Source organism: Struthio camelus, chromosome 14 (assembly GCF_040807025.1).
Source record: "Struthio camelus isolate bStrCam1 chromosome 14, bStrCam1.hap1, whole genome shotgun sequence".
Classification (NCBI taxonomy): domain Eukaryota; kingdom Metazoa; phylum Chordata; class Aves; order Struthioniformes; family Struthionidae; genus Struthio; species Struthio camelus.
Genome location: NC_090955.1, coordinates 12169005 through 12196964, shown reverse-complemented (window position 1 = coordinate 12196964; position 27960 = coordinate 12169005). Strand labels below are relative to the sequence as shown.

Below are 27960 nucleotides of genomic sequence, written 5' to 3'. Positions count from 1 at the left end.
GAGGAGGCTGGTGCACCATTTGCTATAGTCTGCATCAGGCAAATTCAATAAATTTCCTCTAACTTTTACTAGCCACTACAGTACTCCTGTTTGGGGCCTGACTCTTCACTTCTGTTCTGTATGATTGCATGTGAATTTATATTTGTATGCAGCTGCAGTGAGACTCTGCCCTCCCCACCCTACCAAATTCCCTGATGTTGAGCAGGGAAGCAGAATTTTACCTCATGTCATAGATGGTGCAAAAGGCTGATGGCATTGCATTGATATGTTTTAAGGGGGAAGTAATCCTGCTTTATGCTATTTGTAAGCAGACTGTGGAAGGTAACAAAGTGAGAAGTACTTTGTATTGGCCCCTTCAGAGGTCTTTCTGGGTCTGCTAAACAAGGCAAAAGCTTTTGGCCTTTTATGTATACCCCTGGTTATCTAGCTGATCACTACTGCATCTAATAAATAGGGGTTAAAATACCACCCCTGACTTAAAAGCACTTAAGCTTCAAGACGAGTGTTGAAGGCATGTGCTCTTTTAAGCCTATAGATAGGCTGGTAGCGCTGCTTTTGTTTAAAGCCCCTGCTTAAATGCTTTGAAGTATGACACTGGGACTGATCCTGCGCTCTGCGAGGAGCAGTGCTACAGGTTGGGCAGTTTGGTATGGCCCCCGCTCTTCTAACCTGATCCTGCCACAGGACAGCAGAGCTGGGCTCTGGAGAGGCTGTTCCCTTCCAGCTGCCAGGAGATGCGTTTCTGGGATTGGATTGCGATGCCTTTAGCATCTGGTGGGGAAGCGGAGAGGAGGCACGGGCCTTTCTGAGCACGAATCTTGCAACAGGAATTAAAAACACAACCCTGTCCAGCTCACTGTATTAAAGGGCTGCCGACAGAGGTCGGCTACCATCTAAATTGCTGCTAATTGGCTCTTGCTGAAAAAAGCCGCTAGAACAGAGCAGAGCAGGAGGTCACATCTTCCCACTGCTCACAGTAATTTGCAGCCTTGTTAGAACAGCTTTCTGGAGTGGTTGGGGTGCAGCAAAGCACCCTCGTCTGCACCCAGGACATAGGACCTGTAGTAGCCCAGCCTTCAGCCTATGTGGAGGGCAGCTCTTCCCAGGCGCTGGGCAGACAATCCAGGTGTGCAGCTCTGCCTCTTCCTCAGGCACACCTTGAGCAAGCTGGCTGAGGGTTTCGGTGGACATGGCAGAGCTGGCGTCGGCTGGTTCAGCCCTAGGTTTGCACGTGCTGAGCCCTAAGGGGCAGTCTGAGGTGACTAGCATGGGAACATCTGCTCCATCCCTCCCCTGTCACTGATAGAAGGAAGCGTTCGTGCTGTGCAGCTCCGCTCCAACCGCCGCGTTGCGCTAGAACTCAGGGTGGAAGTGGAGGTACCAAACTAGGACAGCGCAACCGAGCCAAACCTGACCTGTTCAGTGCAGACTAAACCATGTTTAAGGTGGCTCTAAGGGGAAATGAGCCCACTGGCAGTTTTTTAACCAGGCTGAAATTGCATCTCTGTTAGCTACTCTATATGGATGGCAGCTCTAAACTCAGCGCTTCTGCGCGTGTGCCTTGCCTGTTGCCATCAGAGGCTCTTGGGGAAGGCACTGCCCCAGTGAGGTTTGTGCTGCCTCTGATACGTCACGGGGCTGACCTCGACCGCAGCTTTGTGGAGGTAACGCAGCACAAGCCATAGATAGAGGTTGTCTTTTGAGTTGCTTCTGGTTAATGTTAAATACCAAAGACCTTTATTTAGGTTGCCTACAAGGACCTTCTCTCAGCCTAAACAGAAAGATTTGGAGAGTTTGGGCATAAAATTGAACGTGAGGTGTGTTTGGCAGATTTCGTTTACCTGCAGGTCTGGCCACAATCCACCCCCCTGCTGGTGCTGGCTTTCTGTACTAGTCATCTGCTTCTGTACTGCAGAAGTTAAATTTAATATGAAAGCAATTTAATTTTGCCTAAAGTCTACTATGTTCTTGGTAACATCCATAACAGTGAAATGGACACAGATCAATAAGCCGGTGCTATTTTACAGTCCGGAGACTATGGAAAACAAGAGGGTCCTGTTAGCTGCGGGTAGGCTGTGCCGCACATCTGGTGTGATCAGAGAGGCCCTCCGTTCCCCTGGATGTGGAAAATATTTGCATAGAGCTGGGGGGTCGAGGAGGAGGCGGCAAGTGACACTCTGATAGAGAAAAATCCGATGATTCATTTCCACAGCCCCCAGGAGGTCATGTGCAAGATGAATATTGGTAGTTTCTAGGAATTTTGAGAAGCATCATTCATTTTGAAGGTAGCCCATTCAGTATTGAGGAAGGAGCAGAAAATATTGCTGCTGGCCTTTTAATTATTTTATCCCGCTTATTTCTTTAAGGACAACTTCTAGAAGTCCTGGCTTGTTCAATACCTATAATAAATAACCTGGAAAAAATAATTAAAAGGCCATACACATTGTCAAAATCCCAAATGAAAAGTCAAGGTGGGGCATGATTTTTTTGTTTTTAAACTGAATTATCCTTGGCTCAGAATATCTGTGCTTTTAGTATATCTTTCCCTGTGCCTCAGCATGCAGATGTCAATGTTAGGTATAGTTTTGCTATCTCTTTTCTTGGTGTCTTGTGGCCTCTGTTGTTCCATTGTTCCTGTTTGAAATTCACAATGGCAGAAATCATCAATACCTTTAATTAATGCCCCAATTTACTCTTCTTCCAAATAATTAAATGCTTAATAAAAACAGACCTAGCACCTTCACACAGCTATCTTCCGCTTGATCACTGTATTGTTTCTGACTTGTCTGATCTCGTTTTCTTTTCAATTCTCAGGACTTCCATCGAATCAAATAGGTTTGGAGCCTTTTTTATGTTTGACGTTGCGTGTGTTGGTGAAGGGCTCATGATGTTTAGAGTTGGTATTGGTGAACTCCCCAAAAGTTTTTAGGTGCCTGCCATGGCAGATGGACTCTTATACCCAAAAATTAGATCCAGCCACCCTTAAAGCCAGGAGCTTTCAGCTGTGCTTTTCCCTGGGCTCACTGCAGACTGTGACCAAGGCTGAGGTGAGACGATTTACAGGGACTGTGCTTGCTCTGGCACTAGTGACTCACGTAAGGCTGAGCCTGGCTGTGTATGTCAAACCCTCTGAAGCCTGCGTGTTTGCTGGGCTGTTGTTTTGGGGTAGGAATGACACTTTTTTCCAGCAGGTGCAGGGGTAACAAAGGTTGATCCATGTTTTTCTTAAGCAGAGTGTATTGGATCTTGCTTTGTTTGAACACCTCTCCATAAGCACCAGGATAAACTAACCCTGGATTATCGCATCAAATTGCCATCGCTCACTAACCCTCCAGCATGGTGTTTCAGAATCAATTACCAGCATTTATGATGTTCGTTACCGCAGTCCCGGAACACCCCACGCATCATCTGGATGGAGCATCATCTAGATCTAGTGATACTTATCGTTGCATTTTCCAAGTAGTCCCTCTCCTGCTTTTTATCACTGTGTTTGCCAGACTTCATTATGTTCCAGTTGTTTGGATCTCTGTAGTTTTTGATACTTTATTCAAAGCCATTTGGACACTTAGAGACAATAATTTTATTTTTCTCTTCCATTCTAATGGGCTAGTTTCTTCTGCTAACATACTACTGAAGAAAAAATACTCCCCTTACTCTTCTCTTGACCATTAGTAGATAATTATCCTAATTTTTACTGCTTTCTTTTCCCTTTCAGATTGAAGTTGTCATATATGTCTTGTATATAAATTTTGGCTAAATTGTTTCTTATCCTCTAACCTGAAGTAACCACATACTAAAACAGACACAGTTACAGTTAAACCCCTGCAGCCTCTTCAGCATGTGTTCTCTGAATCTTAAGATACTATACGGGCATCACAGGTACGTTGCTTATGTACCTGCTGTGGCTCTGTTTACATTAAAAGTTGAAGAGGCTTGCTTTTTTTTTTTTTTTAAAACTATATCTGTCCTTAAACTAACATTATACATTGGCAAACTAATGGTGCGTTACCTTGCAAGGCTGAAATAAACTGCTGCAAACTCTCTATTGATGTCAGCATGTCAAAAATAGAACTGTCTTGTAAGTTGTATCAGCTGTATGCTGGACAGAAAAGGTTCTGAGCAGCAAAGGGAAAGCAGAGAAAGTCTTTGCGTGGACAAGGAGAACAGGTTTGCTTGCAGATGTTTTGCTTGGCATTAAATGGTATAAAATTCCTTCACCGCTCGTCCAGACTGGAGGTTCATATATGACAAACCAATAGAAATGAGCAACCTAGAGAAGGCCTAAGAGAAACTACCTTTCTCCTTCAAAAGATAAGTTGCCTTTACTTTACTCTTTTGTGGCTGATTTGGGAGTACTGTCATGCTTATCAACTACTTCTAGACAGGGAGGAGAAGGAGTTGCAACCCTAGGTTATGGTAGGGCTGTTTATGTGCCCTGCTCACAAGAAAGGGAGGGCAAGTCTGTGGTTTCATAGCAATACTGAAAACGAGAGGGAAGGCCAAGGCTCCAGACTGTTAATGAGGGCTGTCTTCAACAGCCAACTTACAAAACAAAGTTCAGTGATTTTATCTACCAACTTCTAAAGGGATCAAGGGCTAAATGAAGAAAAAAGTGCACTGAAAAAAACTCTTCCGAGCGTCCACACAACAGCTTACTTCTCATTTAGGTATACCTGGAGCAGTAAAAGTCTTCTGTGCATTCTGTAGTTGTAGATTGGTTTAGAAATGTTGTTCAGGATAATTTTGGATGCTCATGACACTTAAATATGCTAGGCAGAAGAGAGTGTACCTGTGTGTGTGTACCTACATGTGGCTGATTCCTTATCTACTGCTACTGTCCCCAAAGGAGAGCAGAAATGTGTATTGCAAGCACCCCAGAGAAGATACTGCAGAAGAACTTGTGTTTGGCTTTTTTTCTGATAAATAAACTTTTCCTAACTCACTTTCTCCTTTTGACATGTTTTGCAGATAAGTAAACAGCAGCTACAAACAATCAAAGATCGATTCCAGGCCTTTCTCAATGGGGAAACTCAGATTGTGGCAGATGAAGCATTTATAAATGCTGTCCAGAGCTACTATGAGGTAAGAGGAGATGATTTCAACATCCATATGAATCATTGTTCTTTCCCCTAGTCACAGTTCCGATTTTGAATTGATGGGTTCTCTGCCCTTTATGGACAAAGCACAAAACAAAGGCAAGGACAAGGCCTCTCTAGAGCCTGGACGTTTGAGGACTGGTACCTTCCAAGGTTCCTAAGGCTCAGGATTTGAAGATTACTCTCCCATAAGGCAACTATGGTGACCCATACTATTCCTCCCTATTTGTGTGATAAAAGCTATTCTACTGATTCTAGTGATTAAATACTAATTCCAGATTTTGCATTGCCCTAGCAATTATTAATAAGTACACATTCACTGCTGGTTTAAAAAAAAAAAAAAAAAAAAACTGTGAAGGGAGAGGGATATTTCTTTACACCTAAATGTATGTTAAGTTCTTCCTTACAGCTTCAAGTTGAAAAATTCCTTCCTGATATCTTTTAAGCAGTTACTTTAAAACAGGGAAGATGCCACAACATAAATGAATGTCCCATATTCCCTATGAAAAATAGCAAGAAATGGCTGGGCAGCATTTTCAGTTCTTACTGAAGCTTCTGCCTTATGTCTAATTGACTCTGGGATTTTTAGCAAGAATCTTATCTTCTTATTTTGCTCTTTGCATGCACTGACAAGTGCCCTGAAGTGAAGGGGGAGGAAGGGGGAAGTACATCTACAAAACTAGATTGCACTGAAGAACATGAAGCATCATTCATAATTGTGCAAAAGAATAATTATGCACATCTTTCTTCTTGCACTTCTTTGTATGCAGCCCTTAAATGCAGCCTTTCATATCTCTTCTCAGAACGAAAGAGCTTCTGTTTTTGAAGGAAATCAGTGCTTGTGATTTGTATGAGGAGTGTCGCCTTTCTTTTTGTTAGCCTTTCTGCAAACCCTTTCTCTTTCTCCCTAGAGCTATTCTGTCATAAAAGGTGAAGATTTTGAATTGCCTACATAGAATTTTTCTGTGGAAGTGGAATCTAAAAGGGAGCAAAAATCAGATACTAAAACTGAAGAGAATTTTAACTTCATTTAAAAAAAAAAAAAAAAAAGGCAGCAGCTGCTTCTGTGCAAGGAAAACACAAATTATCCCTGGATTAATTCCATTAAACTGGCCTGATAGTTACTGCTCCATCATTCTTCTCTGTACAGGAAGGAAGCTGAGAGTAATTTACATCTCTTATCAGAAAAGAAATTGCCAAGGGATCGTCAGTTTATCACAGCTTCACTGAACAGATGCTCTTAGAGAAAGTTTTCAAGCTGGCATGAGCAGCACTTTAGGATCTAAGAGCAGTATAATCTGTTTAGATGAGATTATTGGGGCAAGAGAATGAAACTGCTAAAAACAGAAGAGACATGCCTGTTCCCCTGGTGGCTCTAGCCAAAAGCCTGAGCAGTTCCAGGAGTCTTGTACTATACAGTTAGCATCAAATAATTAAACTTACCAAGAACAGTTGGTCAGAAATAGATGCCTGCAAACCATATGCTTTTCAGTTCAACTAAACACACCACGGGCTTTGCCCTACTCAAAAGGGGCTACAAAAGTCCCACCTACTGCATAATGCATTGCTCTGGATCCTTTAGAGTAACTTTCTTTTACTGCTTTTTAACTGTTGGTTTCCTTCAATTTACAGCAGCGGTTGTTTCTTTTCCCTTCTCCCTAGCTGTCTAGCTAATGTCACAGTGCAGACAGGGCTTATAGGAAACAAGCCTTTCAACTTCTGTGCAGTTGTAGCAAGGCTGGGTATGTCTTCCTCAGTCCTGCCTGGAGTGGCACAAAGAAACGCAGGATTACCTTGCGACAGAATGCCTCTGCCCTCTTTGAACGTGTAAGCAGTGTTTACTGATGGTGCTGTTCTCCTTCTTCCCCTTATGCGCAAAGAGGAGCCCACCCTTAATCAAAGTATGGTACAATTGGAGCAGATCATACTTGTTTTTTACTTCTGCAAGTGTCAGAGTTCTGTGCAAATAACTCTTCCTTGAATTTACTCTGTCTAGAAGTTCACATTTAGGTACTGACATATAAAGCTGCAGGATGTGCTTTGGGCTTGGAACGTACTAAAACTGAAACCTTCCATCTCTGTGCAGGACATAGCTGGCGGTGTTTGTAAGGGGTTCGCTTACTATCGGGACAGAATAAGATCCCCAATGTTACCTGGGGAATGGAATTTTTCTGTTAGAGAAAGAAAGAGTTAAAAGTGACATGGTGAGTCAGGGATGAGTTTGATGTTCTTGCCCTGAACATGTTTGTATGGTAACGCTCTGCTGAGTGTGCTGTCAAAGGGTAAACATGTGATTGTCAGTCTTAGACAAACTAGTTCACAGCACTGTTATCGAATTAAAAGGCTGAGTGGTCTGAGCAGACTCTGCTGTTGGTCTGTAAAGCACCGCTGTGCTTGTAGGAATGCTGCAGGCCCTTCAGTAAATTGTGTGAGACAGGCCCAGCACGCTGCAACAGATGCTTCAGGAAAGCCTGTCTAATGTCCTTTGACTTCCACTGAATGAAGCAACAACCATTTTATGCAGAAATCCCTTCAGTTAGGTGTTCAGGAAATGCTCTGTTAGACCTGCTTTCACTCTGCGGCTGGCAAATAGAACCAGGGCACACATGATCTGTGCGGGCTCATCTGTGGACGTGGCGGAAGGAAGCGTCTGACCCAGCTCGTGCAAAGCTGATTCTCCTTTTCATGCACTGCACACGTTAGGATTTTGATCCATTAATTATTGACTCCTGGCAATCTTATTAGGCATCTTATGGCTGTGCGATTCACCTGGTATCTTCCAGAGAAAGCAACTCACTCTGCAGGACAAAACAATTTCCTTGACGAAACACCTCTTTTTATCTTCCCATTTCTTGATCTTTTTTTTTTTTTTTGCTGCTTTGCTCGTGTCTGGCTGGCACTCCCCCACGCCTGCCTCCTCTTTGCCAGCCACAGCCTTCCTTTCTTCTGCTGTCTGCAGCTCTGCCTGGGGAGGATAAATCAGGCACCGTGCGGTGCTGACGAGAGACAGGGAGTCAGTTCCCCCATGCTCAGTGCTGTCGCTTGGACAAGGGTTGCACACAACAGTAGACACTTGTGCTGCCAGCAGCGGGAAGTCATTAGCACTGTTGTGTGGGGTCAGGCCAAAGGCATGTTCAGCCACCAGCGGATGATTAGAGAATGGAGGCGAGAGCTAAGGCTGTATGCAGCAAGGCCCATCGCTTTGACCTCTTGCTGTTTCTAGCAGTCAGTGCTTTGGGGACTTCCTCAGCTGGGGGCTGCATCCAGATCTTTGATTTTTTGGTAGCTCTCACCTATTACTTAACCTAAACCACCCTCACACACAGGATGTTGTCACTCATTTACAGTTCGCAAGAAAGGGAAGTGCGTACTGGTGACATTTCAGTGTGGAATCCCTCCTTGAAGCGGAGGCCGCTGGTGGCATCCTGCTACTGCCCATCTTTTCTGCTGGGAGTACTTCCCAATGCGGGAAAACGCAGAAAAACGGCCCAGCCCTTCCTTAGCACCATTTCTCGACTAGTCCTGGAGCAAAACCCACCTCTGTTCCTGGCACATGCACGTGCTGTCAAGCAGCTGGGAACATGGAGTGCTGAGTTGCTAAGTGGTATAAAAATCTTATCATGTCCTCAGGTTATCCTCAAGCTCTTTAATTATTGAGAGCTGACAGATACACCCCTGTGCTGGCACAGCTTCATCCCAGCCTGCTGCATTCATCAGTTCTCAGCATCATTAATAAAACGGTTCTTGCTAAGCTTTGATTGCTCTTCTCCTGTGTTGAGGGCCTGGGAGAGGAAAGCCAACACAATATCTCCCTGTCTCCCTCTCACCCTTCAACTCTCACTTGCTCCCATGGAATCCCATGTTCTGCAGGGGGCTGTTGTACCTTTACCCTTCTGCGGTTCTTGCAGGCAGTTGATCTTCATCAAACGCCTCTCCCTCCCTCCTGCTGTCAGGGTCCTGCATCTCACAGTCTGTTCTCTTTATGTGAAGCCTTCCTAGGCAGCCTCAAGCTGTGCTGTACCACACCGTGCTGCATCTGCAGAACTGCAGAAGGAATGGATTTGGCCCTTTCTGCCTGTGGCTGCACTACGTACTGTGTGGCTTTTAATGATCTGAATTGTCTTGCTGTTTACACATCAGTTTGTAAAGATCAGGCTATTTGTCCTTGTCTTTTCCCATGGCGTTTTAACTATACTCTTCCAGTGCTGATTGCCCTGGTTGGAAAGAACAAGGGAATGGCAGGGACCTGTTCTTAACAGGAGGTAATGTTTAATAAACTCAGACTTGACATGCAAATCCTGCCATTTTGTCACAGCAGGGCAGTCTGCAAAGGTCTCATTTAGTAGCTTAACATAAGCCTGGTCCTTGCACTGATCAGAGGTTTCCCAGGTCCTGGCTACAAGGATAAATGCAGTGCAATGCTATTGACTTGAGTAGGATGCCTGGGAAGCCTATAACAAGGCAGAGTTTTGCTAGGAGAATGTAGTTTTGCAGTAGCTTTCTTATTAAAACATTTGACAGAGCAAAATGCAATCCCACCTTCCTAAAGGGTGTTTATGTATCTGGTGAAGTGTGACCGTAACATCATATGAAATCCTAATTACATCAAAATGTTTCCATTTTAGTGGACACAAAGCAGAAACTTTACCTGATTTCATTACACTTCACAAAGTACAGATGAAACCTTTGTTAGTCTGGCAACACGTGGTGGTCAAGCGAGAAGTCGGAAAGTGTACAGGCAATGAGTTAGCGGTTTTCACTTTAGGGAGGATGGGTTTTGGTGGTACTTTAGAAGCAAGGAAGTTTTTTTTTTTTTTTTTAAACTGCCATTATTCAAAGTCACCCTTTCCTTGCAGGTATTTCTGAAAAGTGACCGCGTTGCTAGGATGGTGCAGAGCGGAGGGTGCTCAGCAAATGACTCCCGGGAAGTCTTCAAGAAGCACATTGAGAAGAGAGTGCGCAGCCTGCCAGAAATTGATGGCCTCAGCAAGGAGACAGTCCTGAGCTCCTGGATGGCAAAGTTTGATGCTATTTACCGTGGTGAAGAGGATCCCCGCAAGCAGCAGGCCAGGATGACGGCGAGCGCCGCCTCAGAGCTTATCCTCAGCAAGGAGCAGCTCTACGAAATGTTCCAGAACATTTTGGGGATCAAGAAATTTGAGCATCAGCTTCTGTACAACGCTTGTCAGGTAAGAGCCTTCTCCCAGGCAGGGTGGAAATGGAAGGGCTTTACTCAGGGAAGTGCTTGTCAGTGGAAATATTACTGGTACAAAATGGAAACTTCGTTTTGACCAGACTGTTTCTGAGAGAGCTTCCCTGAGGAAAGGCGTTCTTGACTCATGCTGGGATTTCTATACTGCTAGTTATATTCTGGTCATCCAAGTGGGCCTCTTTCTCTTGCACATGTTTGTTTCTGCTTGGTTGATTAGGGTGTTTTGCAGAAATTTCAGATGGTTCTTAGAGGTTTTCATTCCTGAGATCTCAAAGGATTGCTGAGATGGGAGAATCTTATTCCCCTAGTTGTGTGTGCGGATGAGCAGATCTTTCGTGCCTAAGCGTCAGCTCCCATAGGTTTAACCAGGTTCTTTGCCAGGAATACTCTCACAACACAATATTTAGGAAAGGGTAAAGCTTTATTTAATCACAGCTTTAATTTGATTATACTACTATGCAATTTTAAGGTACTACTTAAGAATATTCTTTGATATGTTACCAGTCTCTGTATGCTCACTGTCATGACACCAAGTATCCCTAACCACTGGGAAGGAATTCGTGGATTGAGGCCAGCTCAGATCTGTCACTCTCTTTGAACGTTTTGAGGCAACTTTTGCTTTTTAAATATCCGAATGTTGGGCTGAGCCACGCGTATACCTCCCAGTTGATCCATCAATTGGCCAGGGGTTGTAAAGCTAGTAGTTTCCCACTCTTGGAACAATTTCTGCTGATAAAACACTTTCAAGGTTGCTGATTCACATGCACAATTAGTTTATCTGGCAGACAAGGAGGGGGCTCTCCAGCTCCCCAGTGTTACAGGAATAAACTGGTTTTGTGGCCTTGCGCGTAATAACTGATGTTCAAGAGAATAGCACATCTCCCTCCTTTACGTGTGCTTGGTGTGTGAGATGTCACTGAGTGGTCACACCAAGTGAGCTGTTTTGCTGCAGTTTGCTTGCCTTTGTCTGTCGCATCACCAGTCTAACTGACAGAAGTACTTTATTGCAGCCTGCGATAACCGTATTAGTATTTGAAGCTCAGTTGCCCTGCGGGTGAATGTCTTATGCAGACTTGCTTACTGAGGTTGTATGGAGTATCCTTAAGTACAGAGAGCCTCTGTGACCCTCAAATGCACTTGGTGACGCTGAGGGATGTTAAGCCACAGCCAGATCTGCTTCCCTGCATGCCTGCAGACCCCAGCGGAGACCACATCTCTCTCCTGGTGCAGCGAGACCCTGCGCCAGTGAGCAGAAGCAAGTGAAAGTGGGAGCAGAAGGAGCAGCAGGGCAGCCCGTGGGTGAGGAGGGTCATGTGCCCACAGACCACATCTCCGCTCCCATGACTGCTTGCCATAGGAGAGAAGATTGGCCCAAATCTCCGCAGCCTTGGGGCTGCTCCAGTTCCACAAATTGTTCCCAGAGAAATCAAAACCTTTCCCTTTCCTCTCTCTTCTGCAGCCTCGCTATAAGCTTTGGCAAATTCCTCCCTTTGTAGTTCCCCAATGCCTTCCACTAGCCCCCAGTAAAGAGCCAGGTCTCTAGGGGTACTGAACTGGGACTTTATAGTGGGTTCTTGCATTTTCAGCAGCTCTTGCTGAGGACTGTCAGTGGCTGTCCAGGCTGTCGGTGACCCAAATTACAGTCCCCTGCTATTGGATATAAATATTGCAGGCAGGATAAGGGATGTCAGAGTCGTAGAGAGAGGGAAGATAACACTGTGGAAAGCTTTCTGAGGGGGAGCAGACCTCAATCTCTTCCCCTTAATTTAGGGGTTCAATTTCTCATTGAAATGAATGCATTCAAGACCAATTCTGTCATTCTTCTCTCCAGATGTTTCCAATGCATTTCAAGAGATAGAAAATTATTTTGAGTCTATTTCTTCCCCTGTAAACAGCTTAATTATCTTGCCATTGTTCTTCTTCATCTTAGTCCTTTATGTCAGAGGCAGAAGAGGATAATAAATGTCCCTGAGTAAGAGGTCTTTGTGGCAAAGGCAGTAGCAAGGTCTGTGTCAGTCCTCATAAATTCTGTTTTCAAAGCACATTTCTTGCCTACGTCCTCTGATGGAGGACTTCTTTAAAAACAAAACCGTAATGTTTTCAGTGGTGAGTTGAGAGCTGAGACAGTTTTGCAGTTGTTTTTCTTAACTTAGACCCACTCGAGCCCTCTATTTGTCACCCTGCCGTGACCTGTGCTCAGCTAACGAACTAGAACGGTTTTGCATGAGTGTCTGTGATCCTACCCTCTTGCTTTCTGGTTCCCAGTGCTGCAGAAAGCTGTGTCTAAGCATCCTTGTGCTGCTTTGTAGATGATGTCCGTGTGTGAGAGCCTTTCTGGTCAACACTATGAACCCAGTGGCAATTTGCAGTGTCTTCTCTCTGCAGATTGCCATGTTTGCATCAAGCAATCTGTTTCCTGTAGTAGATCCTAGTTTTTACTCTGGAAATGAAGGATTTAGTTCAGTCTTCTCTAATGCTCAGAAAACCTGTAATGCAGCAAACCTGTAATTTAAGTTTTTAGAGAATGATGTGATCTCTGTTGGAAGTGAGTATTAGCGTGGGACTTAGTCTGTTGTTTTTAATACCTGGATAGTGAGGATTAGATGTGCAGAAGGGAAAGCACTTTACATAAGGCACAGCTCAAAAAAAACCTGCAAGGCTGCACCATTAGCCTTTGCCAGAAATAGTTCTACTATCTGGTATTTTCCTGAAGTACAGCAAGCACAGATAAATGCCATTGTCCTCCGGACTGAGCCTGAATGTGGGATGGGAATTTCCATGTGGGGAGCGGAGGCCGGAGCAGGTTGCTTGATGTCCCCTCCTCCTCTTCGTTCTCTGTTATACTCCATAGGAAAGGCAGCTTGGAGCTGATGTCAGAGGGGTTCATTAAGGGGTGGGAGCCTCCCACCAGGGCCTCAACTTTCTTGCACAGTTGGGATCTTACCCACACTGTACCCTGCTCTCCATATAGGAATGCTGAACTTTGGCATGCTCCTCCGTCCCAGACTGTACCTGACAGCGAGGAAAAGTCCTTCAGAAGCTTACACCGCGTCGTCTTAAAGCTCAGACGAGCTGGCACAATTGTACTGCATGAAAAGAACTGGGGCATTGGCCTCTGACCAAGCAGAGATGAGCGCAGCAGCAGCGAGGACTCAGGGAAACTACAGGCTTTGCCTTGGGGACCCTCAGTTCAAAGCTAACTGTGTTATCACAGTCGTGTTATCAGGGCTGACTATGCCTATTAGAGCAATGCCCTTGCTGCTTAAAATGTTTTTGTTTGCTTAGCGCGTGTGGGGAGTTCCTGGCTTAGGTCAAAGCTGCTGACCACTCACCTGGAGTATTTTCTGCAGCAGAGCTGCAGGCGAGAGTGGAAGATGACACGCAGCGAGCAGTGATTCAGCAGCCTGCCCCTTTGCCCCCAGGAAAGCATCCTCCCAACCTCTCACCCTGAGGGGCTGGCATCAGCCCTCAAGCAGGAGATCTGCTCTTTCCTTCCCAGAATTTAGTAGCAGTTATTTCCTACTAACACTCCCAAAAGCTCTTTTTCACCCAGGGCAGATTTCAAAGCCAGAGCAGCAGTTGGGTTTTGCTCCAGACTGGAGACACAAGTCCTGGGCACCACCCTTTGTGGCTAGGAAGCTCTTCCAGGTGTGTTATAGCCCTTGGCTTGTGCTGAGCTCCTCTGCACTGGTGGTGTCTCCGAGTTGTGAGGTCTGACACCAGTTAGACAGCCAGAGATGCCTGTCAACATTAAAGCATTAAAAACAGAGGCATCCAGAAAGAGAGAAATGGAGTGTACAGCATTGCAGAATGAGAGATCTTGGGAGGAGTGGGTGGATGTTTTGTGTGTATGTGCTGCTTATGGATGGGGCAGGACCAGGAAGCACTTGTGTGCTATGTTCCTTCCCGCTTCTCTACTCCTCCCTTTAAATTTTCATAAATTTTTATTAGCCTCATTTGACTTTCTCCGTTTGACAAGTGATCTTTGTAAACACCTCTGCCAGTCTGTGAGCCTACTCTGCAAGTCAGCAGTGAGCTCCCTTTCTGGGTGGATTTCAAAACACCTTTCAGCCTGTGTTTACAGCAGTACTTGCAGCACAGAGCACTGCCTTAGAGCTTCAGGGCGCTAGCCCCATGACACCTACAAATGGTAATTTATTTCCATTGTGTGGTTTTATTTCAGTCCAGATTACATTTCAATGAGAGTCAGTCTAAGCAATGCTCGTCTGCTTCCCAGTAAAGACGCATCGACTCTGGCTGAATAAAACTGTTGGGGTAATGAGTTAAATTACTGTGGTCTGACTCTTGCCTCACCAGGACAGAGTTAATTGGAAGTACAATTTAAATTCTTTTCTTAATAACTTGATTGAAGCTTCTGTTGCCTGTTTTCTAAGAAGAAAATATTTTATGTATTGTTTGTGAACAAGCTTTAAGTAAAGGGAAACATTCTGTCTGGCATTTTCCTGGATATGCTGAAATTATAACATTCACAAAAACGCCATGCAGGCTCAAGTTGCATATGTACGGGTGATTAACACATTTGCATGTCTCCCTTGGGTGGCTGCCCTAAGAGCCCATCATGGACCCTGGCTTGCAGCCTGTAACGGTATCAGTTATAGGCTTTGCTCTAAAACTGAGCAAACTTTACAGATTAATGTGGAGGTAATAATGATGTTGCCAGCACTGGTTTAATGCGCTTTGAGCTATACCTGTGTTTGACCTACACTTGCCTGATGTGGATGGGAGGAATTAGGAAACGGTGCATTTCTGCTGACAGGCTGTCCAAATGCTCTTAGTCTTTCAGGGCTGACAGTGCAGTGCTGCTAATACAGTTTGTTAATCAATCACCTGTGCTTGGAAAAAGCAAAGCAGCTCAGTCTTTTGTATTGCTCCGCTTGTCGGGGAGCGGGTGCAAAGGGCCCGTGGTTAGAACTGCTCGCTGTCAGTTTTTGAGGCCGCTTAGCAAGACCTCGGCTCTCCCTGCCCTGTTGTTCCTGATGGCAAAGGCTGGCCTGGTTTTAAGCTGAGGCATTCACAGGGATGTTTCGGTTTCAACACGCCCGCAGCATGGGAAAGGCACGGCTGCCTTTGGCTCTTTGTAAGAGGAAGTCAGGCTGCCAGGCAGGAGCTTAACTACGGAAGGAGTCAGCTCCAACGTGTAACAAACCAAGAACTTGATTCTTCAGGTGTGGCTCTTCCCTGGCTAGGTGCATCTTTTAAACCCAAGTTTATGACAGGGAAGTAAGGTGAGATTTTGCTGAAAGACTGTGTGACCCAAGATGCAGAATCTAGTTCTTCTTTGTCCTGTCAGGGGTGGACATGGAAATCGGTTTCAGTTCTGCTGTCCGCTAACGTGGAAGGTGGTAGATACTCTGCCTAATTCGAAGTTCAGCTCAGGGCAAAGCAATGCAGCTTCCAGTGGTGGTGAGGTTTCAAGGGAGGCTGTGGAGAAGCTGCCTTCTGGTGTGTGCATAGGGCTCCCGCTCACAGTGGCAGCGCCCGTAGCGGTTGATGCTAAGTGATCCCCGCGCATTTCTGCTGTGCAGAATGAAGCTCCGTGCCCAGAGGCTGCGTTGGGAGGCAAGGAGCAAGAAGACTTTGTTTAGTTATTGTTCTCGCAAGGAATTAGCAGGAATGGTGCTGAGAGCCCCAAACAGTTGCTTGAACTTCTCTGGAAGAAGGAGCTTGTGTCTTGTGCAGCCTGTTGTCACACCATACTCAATACTTGCATAATAATCACACCACTGGGGTTGTATTTTCATGCACTTCTGAAATAAAATATTATTTGTTTAGGGGAAAGAGGATTTCTAAAAGGATTTTTTTTTTTAATACAACATCCTCAGGTCAAGTGAGATGAGTATATTCTTAATGTGATAGCAGCGATGTAGCAGGATCTGAGCTAGCAGCAGAGCAAAAGGGATTGATGTGATTGGAAAGGCTTTTAGGAAACAAAGATGTGAAATGGTGTTGTAGCAGAACAAGGGTGCTTAACAACGCTGTTATCTGCACAGCCTCTAACTGGAACATTTTGAATAATATACAGAGACTTAGTATTTTTGCATAATACACATTATGTGGCTTGGCATTTCTGCTCTGGTAGAGTCAGCACAGGAATTGAATATCTCCAGTTGTAATAGTGAGCTCCTCTGTTGTGCAAGGGGTGTTTAAGTTTGGGTTTCTGGTCCAGAACCTATTGATGAGACTTGGGTTTAGCTCTTCCATAGAGAAGAAGCTGACCAGAGTTGGCTTAAAATTGGAATTCTCTATTTTGACATTTATTTTTGCGGCTGAATTAGGGCAAATGTGTCCGAAAGCTGACATTTCCCACAAAGCAGAAAGTTCCCCTGCCAAAAAAAACGGTTTCAGAAATGGTAGCAGAAAAGTTGTGTCCTGAATCAAATGTTTGGTTTTAAGCTCAATTCAGTATTAAAAATGATTCTCTGAGGTGGTAACTTGCCTTCTGTCCCTCTTTCATCTCTGCAAGTGAGGTGGTTTTCTGAACTTCGTTGCCGGATTCACCACAATAAGTTTTAGTCCTGTGAGCCACAACGTGTGGCAGAGATGCTGCAGTGGTACTTGGAAGCTGTAGACCAGTTTAGGGCAGAAACAAGTAAGGACAGAAACTCCTGTGAGGCACTGGAACAGCTCAAACAGCTAGAGGAAAGTTAAGCCGACCTCAAAACAAAAATTAGGTTTGTATGTATATCCTCCCAAAACAAAAATTTGGTTGGTTGGTTTGTTTGTGTTTTCTGATGGAAAATTCCCAGCCAGGCTTTGCAATGAGAATTTAGCCCAGAGTCATTACACTCCCCATGGAGTTACCTGTCTGTATGCATCTCTCTGTGTATCTCTAATTCAGAGAGACGGATGTCTAGTATCAGATATTTTCTGCTTCCTATTTACCATTTTTGAAGAACACTAAGTAGTTCTTTTTTTATTATAACTTCATCTTGAAGCTCAGAGCCTCTGAAATGGACATCTGCAGTTCTGGACCTTTAAACACTAATGCTGCCTCTAATGACCCCCTCTGGAAGGGAATGGGGTTTGCTTCAGTCCTGGAGCTGGTGCAAGGCAACTGTCGCAGATGCAGCTGCCCGGTGCTCACTGCAAGCACCATGACAGCCTCCAAGGGCTCCTCTTGCCCAAACAGTCCCAGCTGGATACTTGAACGTTGCGGATAAATGGCAGCTTCAGCCAGCACCGCTGGCCCCCTTGCACCCCTGATAGCATTGGCCATACCCCATTACATTTTTCGCCCGCTTTCACTACTTCAAAATATCTTTTGGTTACTCCTCCTATTTCCACACTCAGAATGTTATTCCCCCACCCCGCTTAAAACAAAGCCACCACCAATAAAAAAAAAAAAAGGGTTAAGGTGATTTTAAGATGATCAAAACCCTCAAAATCCATAAAGTATCATACTCTGTTTTCAGTAATTCAGTATTTATTTCCATGGAAACGGAAATGGCAGCCTGGAGCCTTCTGCAGGGTTGTAATTACTCTTGTAGCATTCAGTGGCAGGCGCAGCATGCCTGTCAGTGCTCGAGGATCTTCTAAAGACTGTAGTGATTTAAGGCTGGAAGTGAAATTGAAAAAGAAAAAAGCTCTGTGAAGTGAATGAAATTTCCCCTTCATAATAACAACATGTAGATACACACAGTCGTTCAGGCAGAGGGGGAATTGTCTTTCCTCCTCAGCTAAGGATGTGATATTTTGAAGAATTGCATTTGCAAGGCTGAGCGGGAGGAAGGGAGAGGCTGAGAAGAAGGGGCAAGGGCAGAGACAAGCATCTCGGGCGTGATTTATGGCTCAGCCTGCAGCTCCTAGTTTCCCTGTCTTGGAGAGCAGGTCACACATTTGTTTGCAGAGGTTGCCCAAGAACCACAGAGCAATCCTCTGGTTGCTCCTGTTGGTCCTGTGTGTTGTAGAGATGGTGCCGCTATGCAATGTGCTTTTTAAGCATCCTTATAAATAACCTCGGAGAGGAGCAGGAAAGGTGGCGGAGAGGAGATGTCTGCGCATGCCGTGAAGGCAAACGGGGCCCTGTGCTCTGGAAGGTGGACTTCAGTCTCCGCCAGCATCAAACGCAGATTGGCGGGGCAAGTCCGGGAAAAGCATAGCAGATTAGAGAGGGATGCAGCCGCAGTAGTGGCGACTGAGGTGGCACCACTAGAGGAGCAGTGTGCCGCACGGCCTCTGCGTTTTGGGGAGTAAAATGCAGTAATCACTTTTCCTCAGAGTTGAATTGCTCCACCAAGCTTTCAGCACCAGATGTCTGATTTGTACAGAACATGTATGGACGTATGTGTGCGTTCATTAGCTGTAGGATCAGCTTATGTTCTGTGCTGTTATGGACTTACAGAGCAATCTTGGCCCCTGTAATTAAATTTAAAGCAAATTAGCTCTTCTATTAAACAAAATAAATCTGATGTAGCCTGATGCTGTATTCTCTAGCTATGGCTGATCAATCGTTCCTGCAAAGAGCAGGCAAATGCAGCTGAGCAGATGGTCTTGGCTGAGGCATGGTCAATTAAACTAATTAAAGATGCTTTCATTTAATCAGAGAGTGTTTTAACCCTGTTAGCTGCCAGTTGGGGATGTATGTTTTCGTGCGTTAGGAACTTAAAGTTTGGCCCTACTGTAGATGTCTTCTGGTTTTACAGACCTTTTACAGAAACCAGACCAGTGCATGCATCAGAAGAGCAGACATTTAGCAGAGAAATTATAATGTCATGCACCGACAATGAAGGTTTGCAGAGAAAAACTAAGTTGCCTTCTTCCAACGCTAAACAATTATGTTTATTAGACTGAAGAAGTCTTCTGCACTGAATCCTTCCCACGCTACCTCCTGCCAGCCTTCTCCCCAGGTTTAGGGGAGTGCGTGCCTCTCCACAGCCTAGCCAAATGTCACTAACTCCACCAGACACCGGCAGTCAGTGGTGACTTGTTAATGGTGTATTATATATGGGATGGGGGGAAAGTTTCAGCATCCAGACAGGTCCTGGACTGAAGTGGCCTCTGTGCACTCTGCTGTCACGCAGAATGCTTTGGCTGCTGGGAACCCTTCTGTCACAGGATTCTGGAGATGGATTTAATTCCTAATTTGCAGCAGAAACCCACAGGGACTCATCTGAGCCAAAGCTCTGTATTTTGATTTGTTTAATAGAGCACTTGGTAGTAATTGTCACAGCTGAGCATCCTTGCCTTTCCCTCACTCTTCTGATCTGCCCTGTCATTGTAAGGGGTGACACTGTATATAATACACCACTAGCCAACAAGATGAATGAGACCAAGAGAGTTTGTTTGCCTAATAGAAAAAGCATACAAAATTCTTCCCCAAAACAGCACTGCAGTGTATGTAGAAGAGAGCAACAAGGAGGAGACTTGGAAGTAGCATGTCCAGGTTGTCAGTCATCATCATTGGGCGGTGTCGAGGGTTGGAGCACCCCAGGAACAGCAGTCCTGTGCATTTCCAGCAGCACATGCAAGTTAAATTAGACACAGCTGTGCTTTATTCAGAGGGCCATGTGGGCAACTTCATGCATCAGACCAGACCTGTCCTGCTCCAGCAATATTGATCCATGCAGGTACATTAGGGCAAAGGTCAGGATGATTTTCAAAATGTTCATCTTCCGTAAAATTGATTTTTTTTTTTTTTGGTCTATCTAGTGGGGGGGGGGGTTGCAGTGCAGTATCAGCTGAATACTCCTGGTTATCTGCGTGGATTGATTAATTTCCACCATTTAATGTTTACGTTACCATCAAGATATCTCTTCAGTTTTATTTTTGTGTCAATTGGCCCATGAATCCTTTTCATCATCTGCATTCATGCCACAAAGGAATGCATAAGAAATAACAGTAGTTACCTTATAAAGTATCAATGACTTGACGTTCTCAGTCTACCTTAATCCCTCTATTTAGGGACTGCTAATTCCCTTCTTTCACTGAAAAGCTAGTTGTTGGCATGACTTTTCTGCTTCCTTGCCAGATTTATTTTTTTAAATCAGAACAGGAGCTCCATGTCAAATAGATGCTTATTAATACAGTTTGATTCCACACCACCACCTTGCATTTTGGAAAGAGTTAAGTTGAGAAGTGAAAACCTGGCAGTAGGTAAGAGCAGTTAGGGAAAAATAACAAGAACTGAACTGTGAGCATCCAGTAGCTGCTGATATGCTTATCTGCTGACACTGCCATTTGCAGACTAACAGAGGTCTCTGGGAAGGAAAATACTCTCAATCCGAGATTATTAACTGGGAGAATTGTCTGGTATCTGCGGCCTCTGCTGGTGCCTGGCTGCTTCTAGCTTAGCACAAGCCAAACAGACCTCACAGGTTTGTTATAGGAATAGGCTTGAGCACAGGGGAAAATCAGGGTGATGGACCATTCCTGGCACAGCTTTGCACAGGGTGGGTGCCGAAACAGTGAGGAAGATTTTGCAGAAGCTGCAGAAACAGAAGTTATTGAGCATCATTAAATGTGACAACATTAGGGAAACATAGCTTGAAACCATTTTAGTAGAGAGGAGTTTGGCATGGCACAAGATAGAAAACCCAGAGGTGTTCCCTTTGCATTGACAGAGGGGAGACTACTGATTGAAAATAGGGGAGCAAATAGAAAAGAAAAGGTGACTTTAGGGAAACGTCTTTGCATCAAAAAACCCAGCGATCTCATGGGCCACATTGACGCTACACAGAGTAGCACAGTGTCAAAACACCTGATGGGGTCTGCCCAAGGTGAAACTAAGCTGAGTATTGTCAGTCACTGGCATGTGGTAGCCGGTGATGATCAATAAAAATCAGACATTTGATTGCACATTTTCGAAAAAGCAACCTGAAAACCTGAGTCAAGCTATTAACTGAAAAAAGTTGTTGCTAGTAGGGCAGATTCTGTGTTGGGCTTCAAAGTGGTTCCTGGGGGTGGAATTCAACCCTCAAAATACCATATTTACTTAAAGCAATATATCTTGTTGTCCTGCCTTTGAATTCACTGAAAGCCATCATAAATAAAAACCAGTTCCTAAACACATCCTGTGCTTTATTAGGAAAGGAAAATGTCACTCCTCCTCTTTGTCTTTCCCTCAGCCGGAGATGGCGAGCTGGAGACGTCACAAAGAAATGACCCCGTTGGCCCCTCTCTGAGAAAGGAATCTTGCTTTTTCTTTCGGCAGCGTTTTGTACCCTGCAGTACATGTTCCTGTCAATCAGCCCAGGAGGGCCCTAGCAGACAGAAGGGGTGTTATCCAGGCCTATCTCTCTTTAAGCAACTAACTGCTAACTGCAAAAGAACCCATATGTGATGCTTATCTTAAGGAAGGCTGGAATACTTAATAAGACATAACTGGTGCATGACCCTGCATTGCCTGAATGCCTGCCTGCCTTTTAACTGGAAATACAATGCAGCTGCTAGAATTTAATTTTGCGCATAGGTCTTTTAAGCTAATTTGAATTCCACATAAAGTGCTGCATGTTTGCAGCACTTCAGCCCCCACCCATGGATTTCATCACTGAAGTCCTGTAGCTTTACTGAGGAACTTTTAGCGCCAGTCTCCTGAGTAAAATGTAAAGATACTGCAGTATTTATGTGTAGCAGTGGCTATATGTTGTCATGCTGGAGGCTTATGCCAGATCCCCAGGGTCTTCATTTCAACCAGGAAGATCTTATCTGAGAATCAAGACAGTTTTTCCTTGAGCTGCGCTAGCCTAAAGTCACAAACTGCTCTTTCAATTATCTTTTTATAGTCTTAAATAGAGAGATCATTCTTCTGACATATATCATCCATTAAGTGACTATTTTGAAGGTTCCATATTAATAATTTACCCAATTTTCTCTAATTTTTATTTCTGAAGGAAGTGGTTTCTGGCAGACTTCTTCCCCCCCCCCCCCCCCCCCCCTTTTGCAATCCATATTGTGTTCAGTATTCCAGAAGAGAATTACTACAGGATGAACTGTTACTCACCAAAGTCTTTTCCTCTACTCTCTGCATTTCATTCTTCAGACTACCAGTGTTTCTGCGTTACTTGACAAACATTTCATGCCTCAGCTTGGCATGTGATAGACAGTGTCGTTTTAATTCAGAATCAACTTTGGGAGTCAGATGCATCAGGCCTCGGAAAGCACTGCATGCATATAAAATACAGTTAGGTTAATCTGCCCATTTACATCTTTAAAAGGGCCAAAATAAAAAGAATAGGAATATTTCTTAGGAGAAATGAGAAGTGCTAAGAATTTTCTCCAAAAGGATATCTAAATAGGCTCATATTTGTTCCCAGTGAGCTGACTGTAAATGATCAACAAACTAGATTTCATGCATTTCAAAGGCTCTGTCTCAATATCCCTAGCTATAGGGAGTGCAAGTTATGTAAGCTATTTCTTGCCTCTTTTTCAGTGCTGAGTTTTCATATTCAAACATATTATGCTTTTTCTGGAACATCCGATTCTACCTGGCGTGTTTAGAGAGAAATTAGAGTGGGAGCTCAGTAGGGAATTGGATGCGAGACAGATTCAAGTGCAGCCTCCCATGTATTTAAAAGGCAGCTATATGAGGCAGTTTAATGTCATAAAAAGCCAAGTCGGCCTTTATTGCATTGGACTTTATTGTATAATTCAGGACAGCACTGTTTCCTAGCAGGTATGATGATCTTTGCTTGCATTTTCATGTGTTGCAGCCTTTGGTCCAGTTCCTTTGTCCCAGAAATAGATGGCAATAATAAGCTGCAGAGGGCTGTTGTTGATGGCACAATATTTTTCATCATTCAGTTGCGAAGTCTTTGTATAAAAATCTTTGCCGTTAATCTTGGCCTCATAATGAAAGAGAAAATAATTGCATCCCACAATTTAACAGTGGGTATGATGACATAACCGCCACTCCTTCCACAGAGCCTTTATTTTGAGATTAAAGGCAATAGTGAGATGAACTTCATGTAATACGGGAAGACCTAGAAGGCAAGAGAGAGATGCGTAAGCCTCTCTGGGGGTTGTGTAGCCAGCTGGAAATCAGACTTTGGGGACATGTGTGTTTTGCCCATGCTATAGATGCCATAAATTTGGAGACTGTGGATGTTGCACAAACATTTACAAAAGTGACAGCAGGGAAGTGAGTTAAGTTTCACAGCGCAGCCATATGTGAGCCCTAAGTGTTAGTGGACCAGGAAAGTGCAGTGCAAGCCAGAAGTCTTGAGTCAGAGCCTCGTGATGTTCTGATGCCACCCAGCTCCAAACCATGATTAAGATCCTGTGATTTGCAAGCTCCTGTGCAGCAGTGGAGCCATGATGCCCACTCATGTGTACGCTCTCGGATTAATCCATAGTGAAGAGCTAAACTAAATAACCTTCTTTGGCGTTTGCTGTGAGCAAAGAAAATTTGTGCAGATACTAAGCTGGCATGAGCTGGCATGTTTTCTTGTTAAGAAATCTCTCTAGCTGTGATAACTTGATAGTGAGCCTGAACCTTAGGCTTTCCTTAGAGCATGCAGAGGAGAGGCCTGGTCAAAGGATAGGCGTTTTGCACAACAAAAGACAACAAAGCACTGATGCATAATTTTGCTGTCCTTTCCTGAGCATGCTGCCAGATGAGCAAGGTTTAAAATGAGAAGAGGTGCTGGAGAGGAAGCAAATAGTAGTGAAAATATGGTGAGCCACAAAGAAGTGCTCACGTGCTTTGTGGAACATCCTGCTGAGTTTTAGCTAAAATGTGTCTGCTTTTTCTAGCGTGTGCTTTACATGTCCTGCATTCATTTCTGCCTCTTGGCCCGCTACCATGCATCTTTGCTGCTTTTTGGGAACAGCAGCGATGTGGCAGACCAGTGGGCTCCAGTTGTCACTAATCCATGCAAAGAGAAATTGGGCAAGCCACATAGTGAAGCTTGCGCAGTATTTTGCTTGGAGCATCAACATGAAAAGGCAAAACATAAGATATGGAAAGCAAAACACCCGGTCGCAAACAAAGCCAGAAGACCCTGGCAGGTAACATGGAGTGCCAGCAGGATGCTGGAGGGAGACAGAGTGTAAACCCTTCCTCCTTGGCTATCCCTAAGCAGAGGAACATCAGCGAAGAGTTTCTGTGTGCTCTCAAGTTGAGGACTGAGAGCCTTTGGCTTTTGTGTGTGGTTTGGGGGGGTTTTTGTTTTTGTTTTTTTCCTCCTTTAATAGCTAGCTTCATTTGTGACCTAGCTAACTTCCGAGAAGATGCTGAGAAAATCGTGTGGGAGGTTTAAACTTTAAAATTCTATTACTAGAGTAATTAAATAGTCTCTTATTTGTTCTCATCACCAGTCATTTATCCTGCTGGTATTTCTGCCAGTTTGCTAGCGAGCTCATGTTGTGTAACACTGGTGAAATGAACTGCAGGCGTGTGTTTGAGGACTGTTACCAGGCGTCCTGCATGCTCGTGTGCAGAGCTGAGACCAGAACTAATGAAATAGCTGAAAAAGAGAGGTGCAGTTTTTTTGGAGAAACTGTTGACACAGTAATTCTGTTGAATCAGATGAAGCCTGTTATGTTTGGTAAAAATATCATTTGTGAAAAGCAGGGTTTTATTTTGTATTTTAAAATAATTAAAAAACTGAGTATTCTTCTCGATTTCTGATGCACAGTAGAATATCTGCAACACTTCTTCACTGTCTCTGATGTCTTTCCTGCAGTCTCCTGGTGGCTTGGATTCTTATTCCCTTCCACTTACTCCTTTTTTTCTTTTAGGTGGGAAGCACAGCTCAGCATAAATGTTAGATTATCCTTTCTTTGTGTAAATCCAAATTAATTTAAAAAAAAAGGGAGAAAAATCAAGTTTCATTTTTGTGTCACCTTCTAATTCAGTCCTTCAGTCACCTTCTTACTCCTGCTCCCCTGTGTACTTTCTCCTGAATTGGTCCCTTTCTCCTTAACATTGGATCTTGGCTGGGAATAGTTGTGCTCAGATGGTTAAATAGCAATTGAGTGTAAATTAGCTCAAAGAGCTGTGGCTGCCACTGTCTGAATGATTCCAAAATAACTTTGTGGAGGAGAGCGACTGTTGGGTCAGACAAGAGCAGGCTGTTTTGGATCCACTTGTGGGGAAGGGGGTTGGAGAGAATAGTATGGGTTAGATTAATGGAAGAGGAATGTAGTATACATACTGGGTTATATGCTATCAAAGATGCATAATAAAAATTATGATGATTGCTTGCAAGCAGGCAGCAACAGTATTTGGGAAAGTTTCTGTTTAAAACCCCATATTTCTCATTAACCAACTGCAGTACCATAATGAGGGCCATGCAGTTTTTGTGCGACCTGGTACAAAGGGTTTCCTGTGGGAAGTCCCTGCTGCCATCGTGATCCTTAGCAAAGTGGTGGGAGAAAACCAGCTGCCTGGTGGTTTGGCTAATTGGTGCGCGGTGCTTCTCCCTGGGTGAGCCAGGCGGGAATCCAGCTGCTCCCCCGAGTGCTGCACATTCGGTCGCATAACTTTGCTCCTTCCCCTTGCTTCTCTTTTACCAGCTGCGTTAACTCCTGATCTTCTTTATTACCACTTAACGTAGGCAATTGGTCAGGGGCCTCGCTTGGTCAATCTTTTCCGCCTTTATGTATGGTGATTACAAAACAGCTGAGAATGTCTGGCAGCCAGTAGAAATTTTGTTTCTGTGGATGAAAATAGCCAAAGATACATTCAAGGAGATAATTGGGCTCATTAAACTTTCCTGTCATAATGCCCATCATAGCTTCATCCATTGTATGTCTAAAAACATCAGCAGCGTCAATGAGCAAAAAATCTATTTCTATCCATAATGCGCCAGCAAAAACACTGGAATTACAACATCAGAGTAGAGGCCCGCTCTGAGGCTGTAGCATTTTAGTTAATGATTTTGGGAAGACCAGGGCTGCTTCAAAAGAAGAATGTTTTTTCTGGATGACAACAAAATATATTTTGTTCAGGCCAGATCAGTGGTTATCCTTGCATGAAGAGATTTATGCGGTGTGAGGGGTTAGCGGTCCATCATGAGAAGCACTTTGTGAACTACCATCAGTCTGGGCTGAATGGAAGTCAAGTAACTCTCCCTGATTTCTGGTGTCTGAATATCTTAGATTTTTGCCTTATTTGCAGTTGGGATACCTATAGATGCAGTAGATGACCTAGGGAAGGGTAAAACAGGCTGCAAGGGCAGGAGAGCAGGCACGTCTGTCTCAGTAAGGCTTCGTGCTATATCAACGTGCCGAAGCAGAAGGGAATCTCTCTCCACCGTTGCGTGAAATTACTGGATGCCAGACATCAATCAAAAGTAAATCACTCCTACTCAAAGACAGAGAGTTCTTAAGAACCATTAATAACAAAACTCTCTTCTACTTGGGTAAGTCCCATGCAGCCTAAAAGAGGCTCCTCGGAAGAGGAGTGTCAGATTGCTAGTAGGGAATGCTGGTGAGCAGAGGGAAAAAAAAAATTGGGTCAAATGAAATCCTGCTGGATGACAATAAGTGCCTATTAATAACATTAAATCAGACATAACTGGAAATCAGCAGGGACAAACTCTATTTGATACCAGTTGGTCCATCACCAGCATGATCATCTCATTAAGGGAGCAGTCATGCTGGTACAGCAGCTAGCAGCACATGCAAGGCCTAGGGTCAGAAAAATTCACCAAGCACAAGAGTTTGGCATGAAATGGGAACATTGCCTTTCAGAAATGACATTAACTGTCTCCAAACTGTGGTGCTTCCTAGATGCTTGCCTTCCCCCTAGTAAGGCTGAGTAAAAATCATTCTCTCTGTAGTGACGGTAGCAATCTGCGTGGTACACTCTTCCAGGTGCCCTCTGACGTTCAAGGTCCTGCCGCCTCTCCTGGAGGGGATGCGTGGCATAGCATCGCTGAACAGAGATGGAGCCAGTCCTGCCTTGCTTTTCATATGGATCTGTACAGTGGCTTGCCTACCCCCTTTCAGTGTCTGAAACAACCATGCTACCTCTACTTTTCTCAGTGACCTCTAAGACAACATCTTGTAGCAAATATTAGAGGAAGATCAGCTGCTTTTTTTTTTTCTTTTAATTTCCCTTTTTTCTGCTCCAAAAGAGGCATCACAGAGTCTGGAAAAGGCAGTTGGTGAGCATGCATCTTTAGAGATAGGGAAGAGTGTTCAAGAATGGATTGGGGAGGGCTGATGAGGGCATTTTGGGGTCTGGTGAGTGTGAATTGTGTAGTAACCACCCATGTGGGATGCTGGAAAGACTGACTAGGGATTGACTTTCAGAGCAACCTCTGAAAAGACTGTGAAGATAATTTTGAATAAATTACTCTGAACTCCTGGGAAATGATGTAGCTAAGATGGCAAGTCAGTTCTTGGATAGATACGTTCAGGAATCTTAAGCAAAATTAGGGGGATACCATTCTCCCTTTATAAGGCAGTAAGACCTCTGCTGTATCCAGCTCTGGGATCTGTCCTATAAAAATGTGTTAGAAAGGTTTCAGAAGTCACATGATAGGATAAAAAAGGACTCAGTTTAGCTTACGTGGGGGGGAAGATCAGTGATTTGATCTGTTTGCAAATATATTGGAGCAATCTTTAACCATGCGTATACAAGTGGAGTAAAACTGTAAGATCCAAGTAGCCATCAGCTGTGTTTTTGATAGTGAGTGCAGTCCTCTGAAAGAACTGGGCAAAGGTTGTAACAGATTTTCCCTCTCC

The 27960-nt window shown here is 44.3% G+C and overlaps 1 protein-coding gene across 7 annotated transcripts in view; it reads left to right on the top strand.

The window, feature by feature from the left end:
* CADPS (calcium dependent secretion activator) overlaps window positions 1-27960 on the top strand; it is a 247325-nt gene that overhangs the window by 46251 nt on the left and 173114 nt on the right. For all 7 annotated transcript variants that reach the window (XM_068907728.1, XM_068907723.1, XM_068907722.1 and 4 more), the window contains exons 2-3: window positions 4969-5082; window positions 9953-10285. In XM_068907728.1, the coding sequence (XP_068763829.1) occupies window positions 4969-5082; window positions 9953-10285 (447 nt within the window). The remainder of the gene's footprint in view (window positions 1-4968; window positions 5083-9952; window positions 10286-27960) is intronic.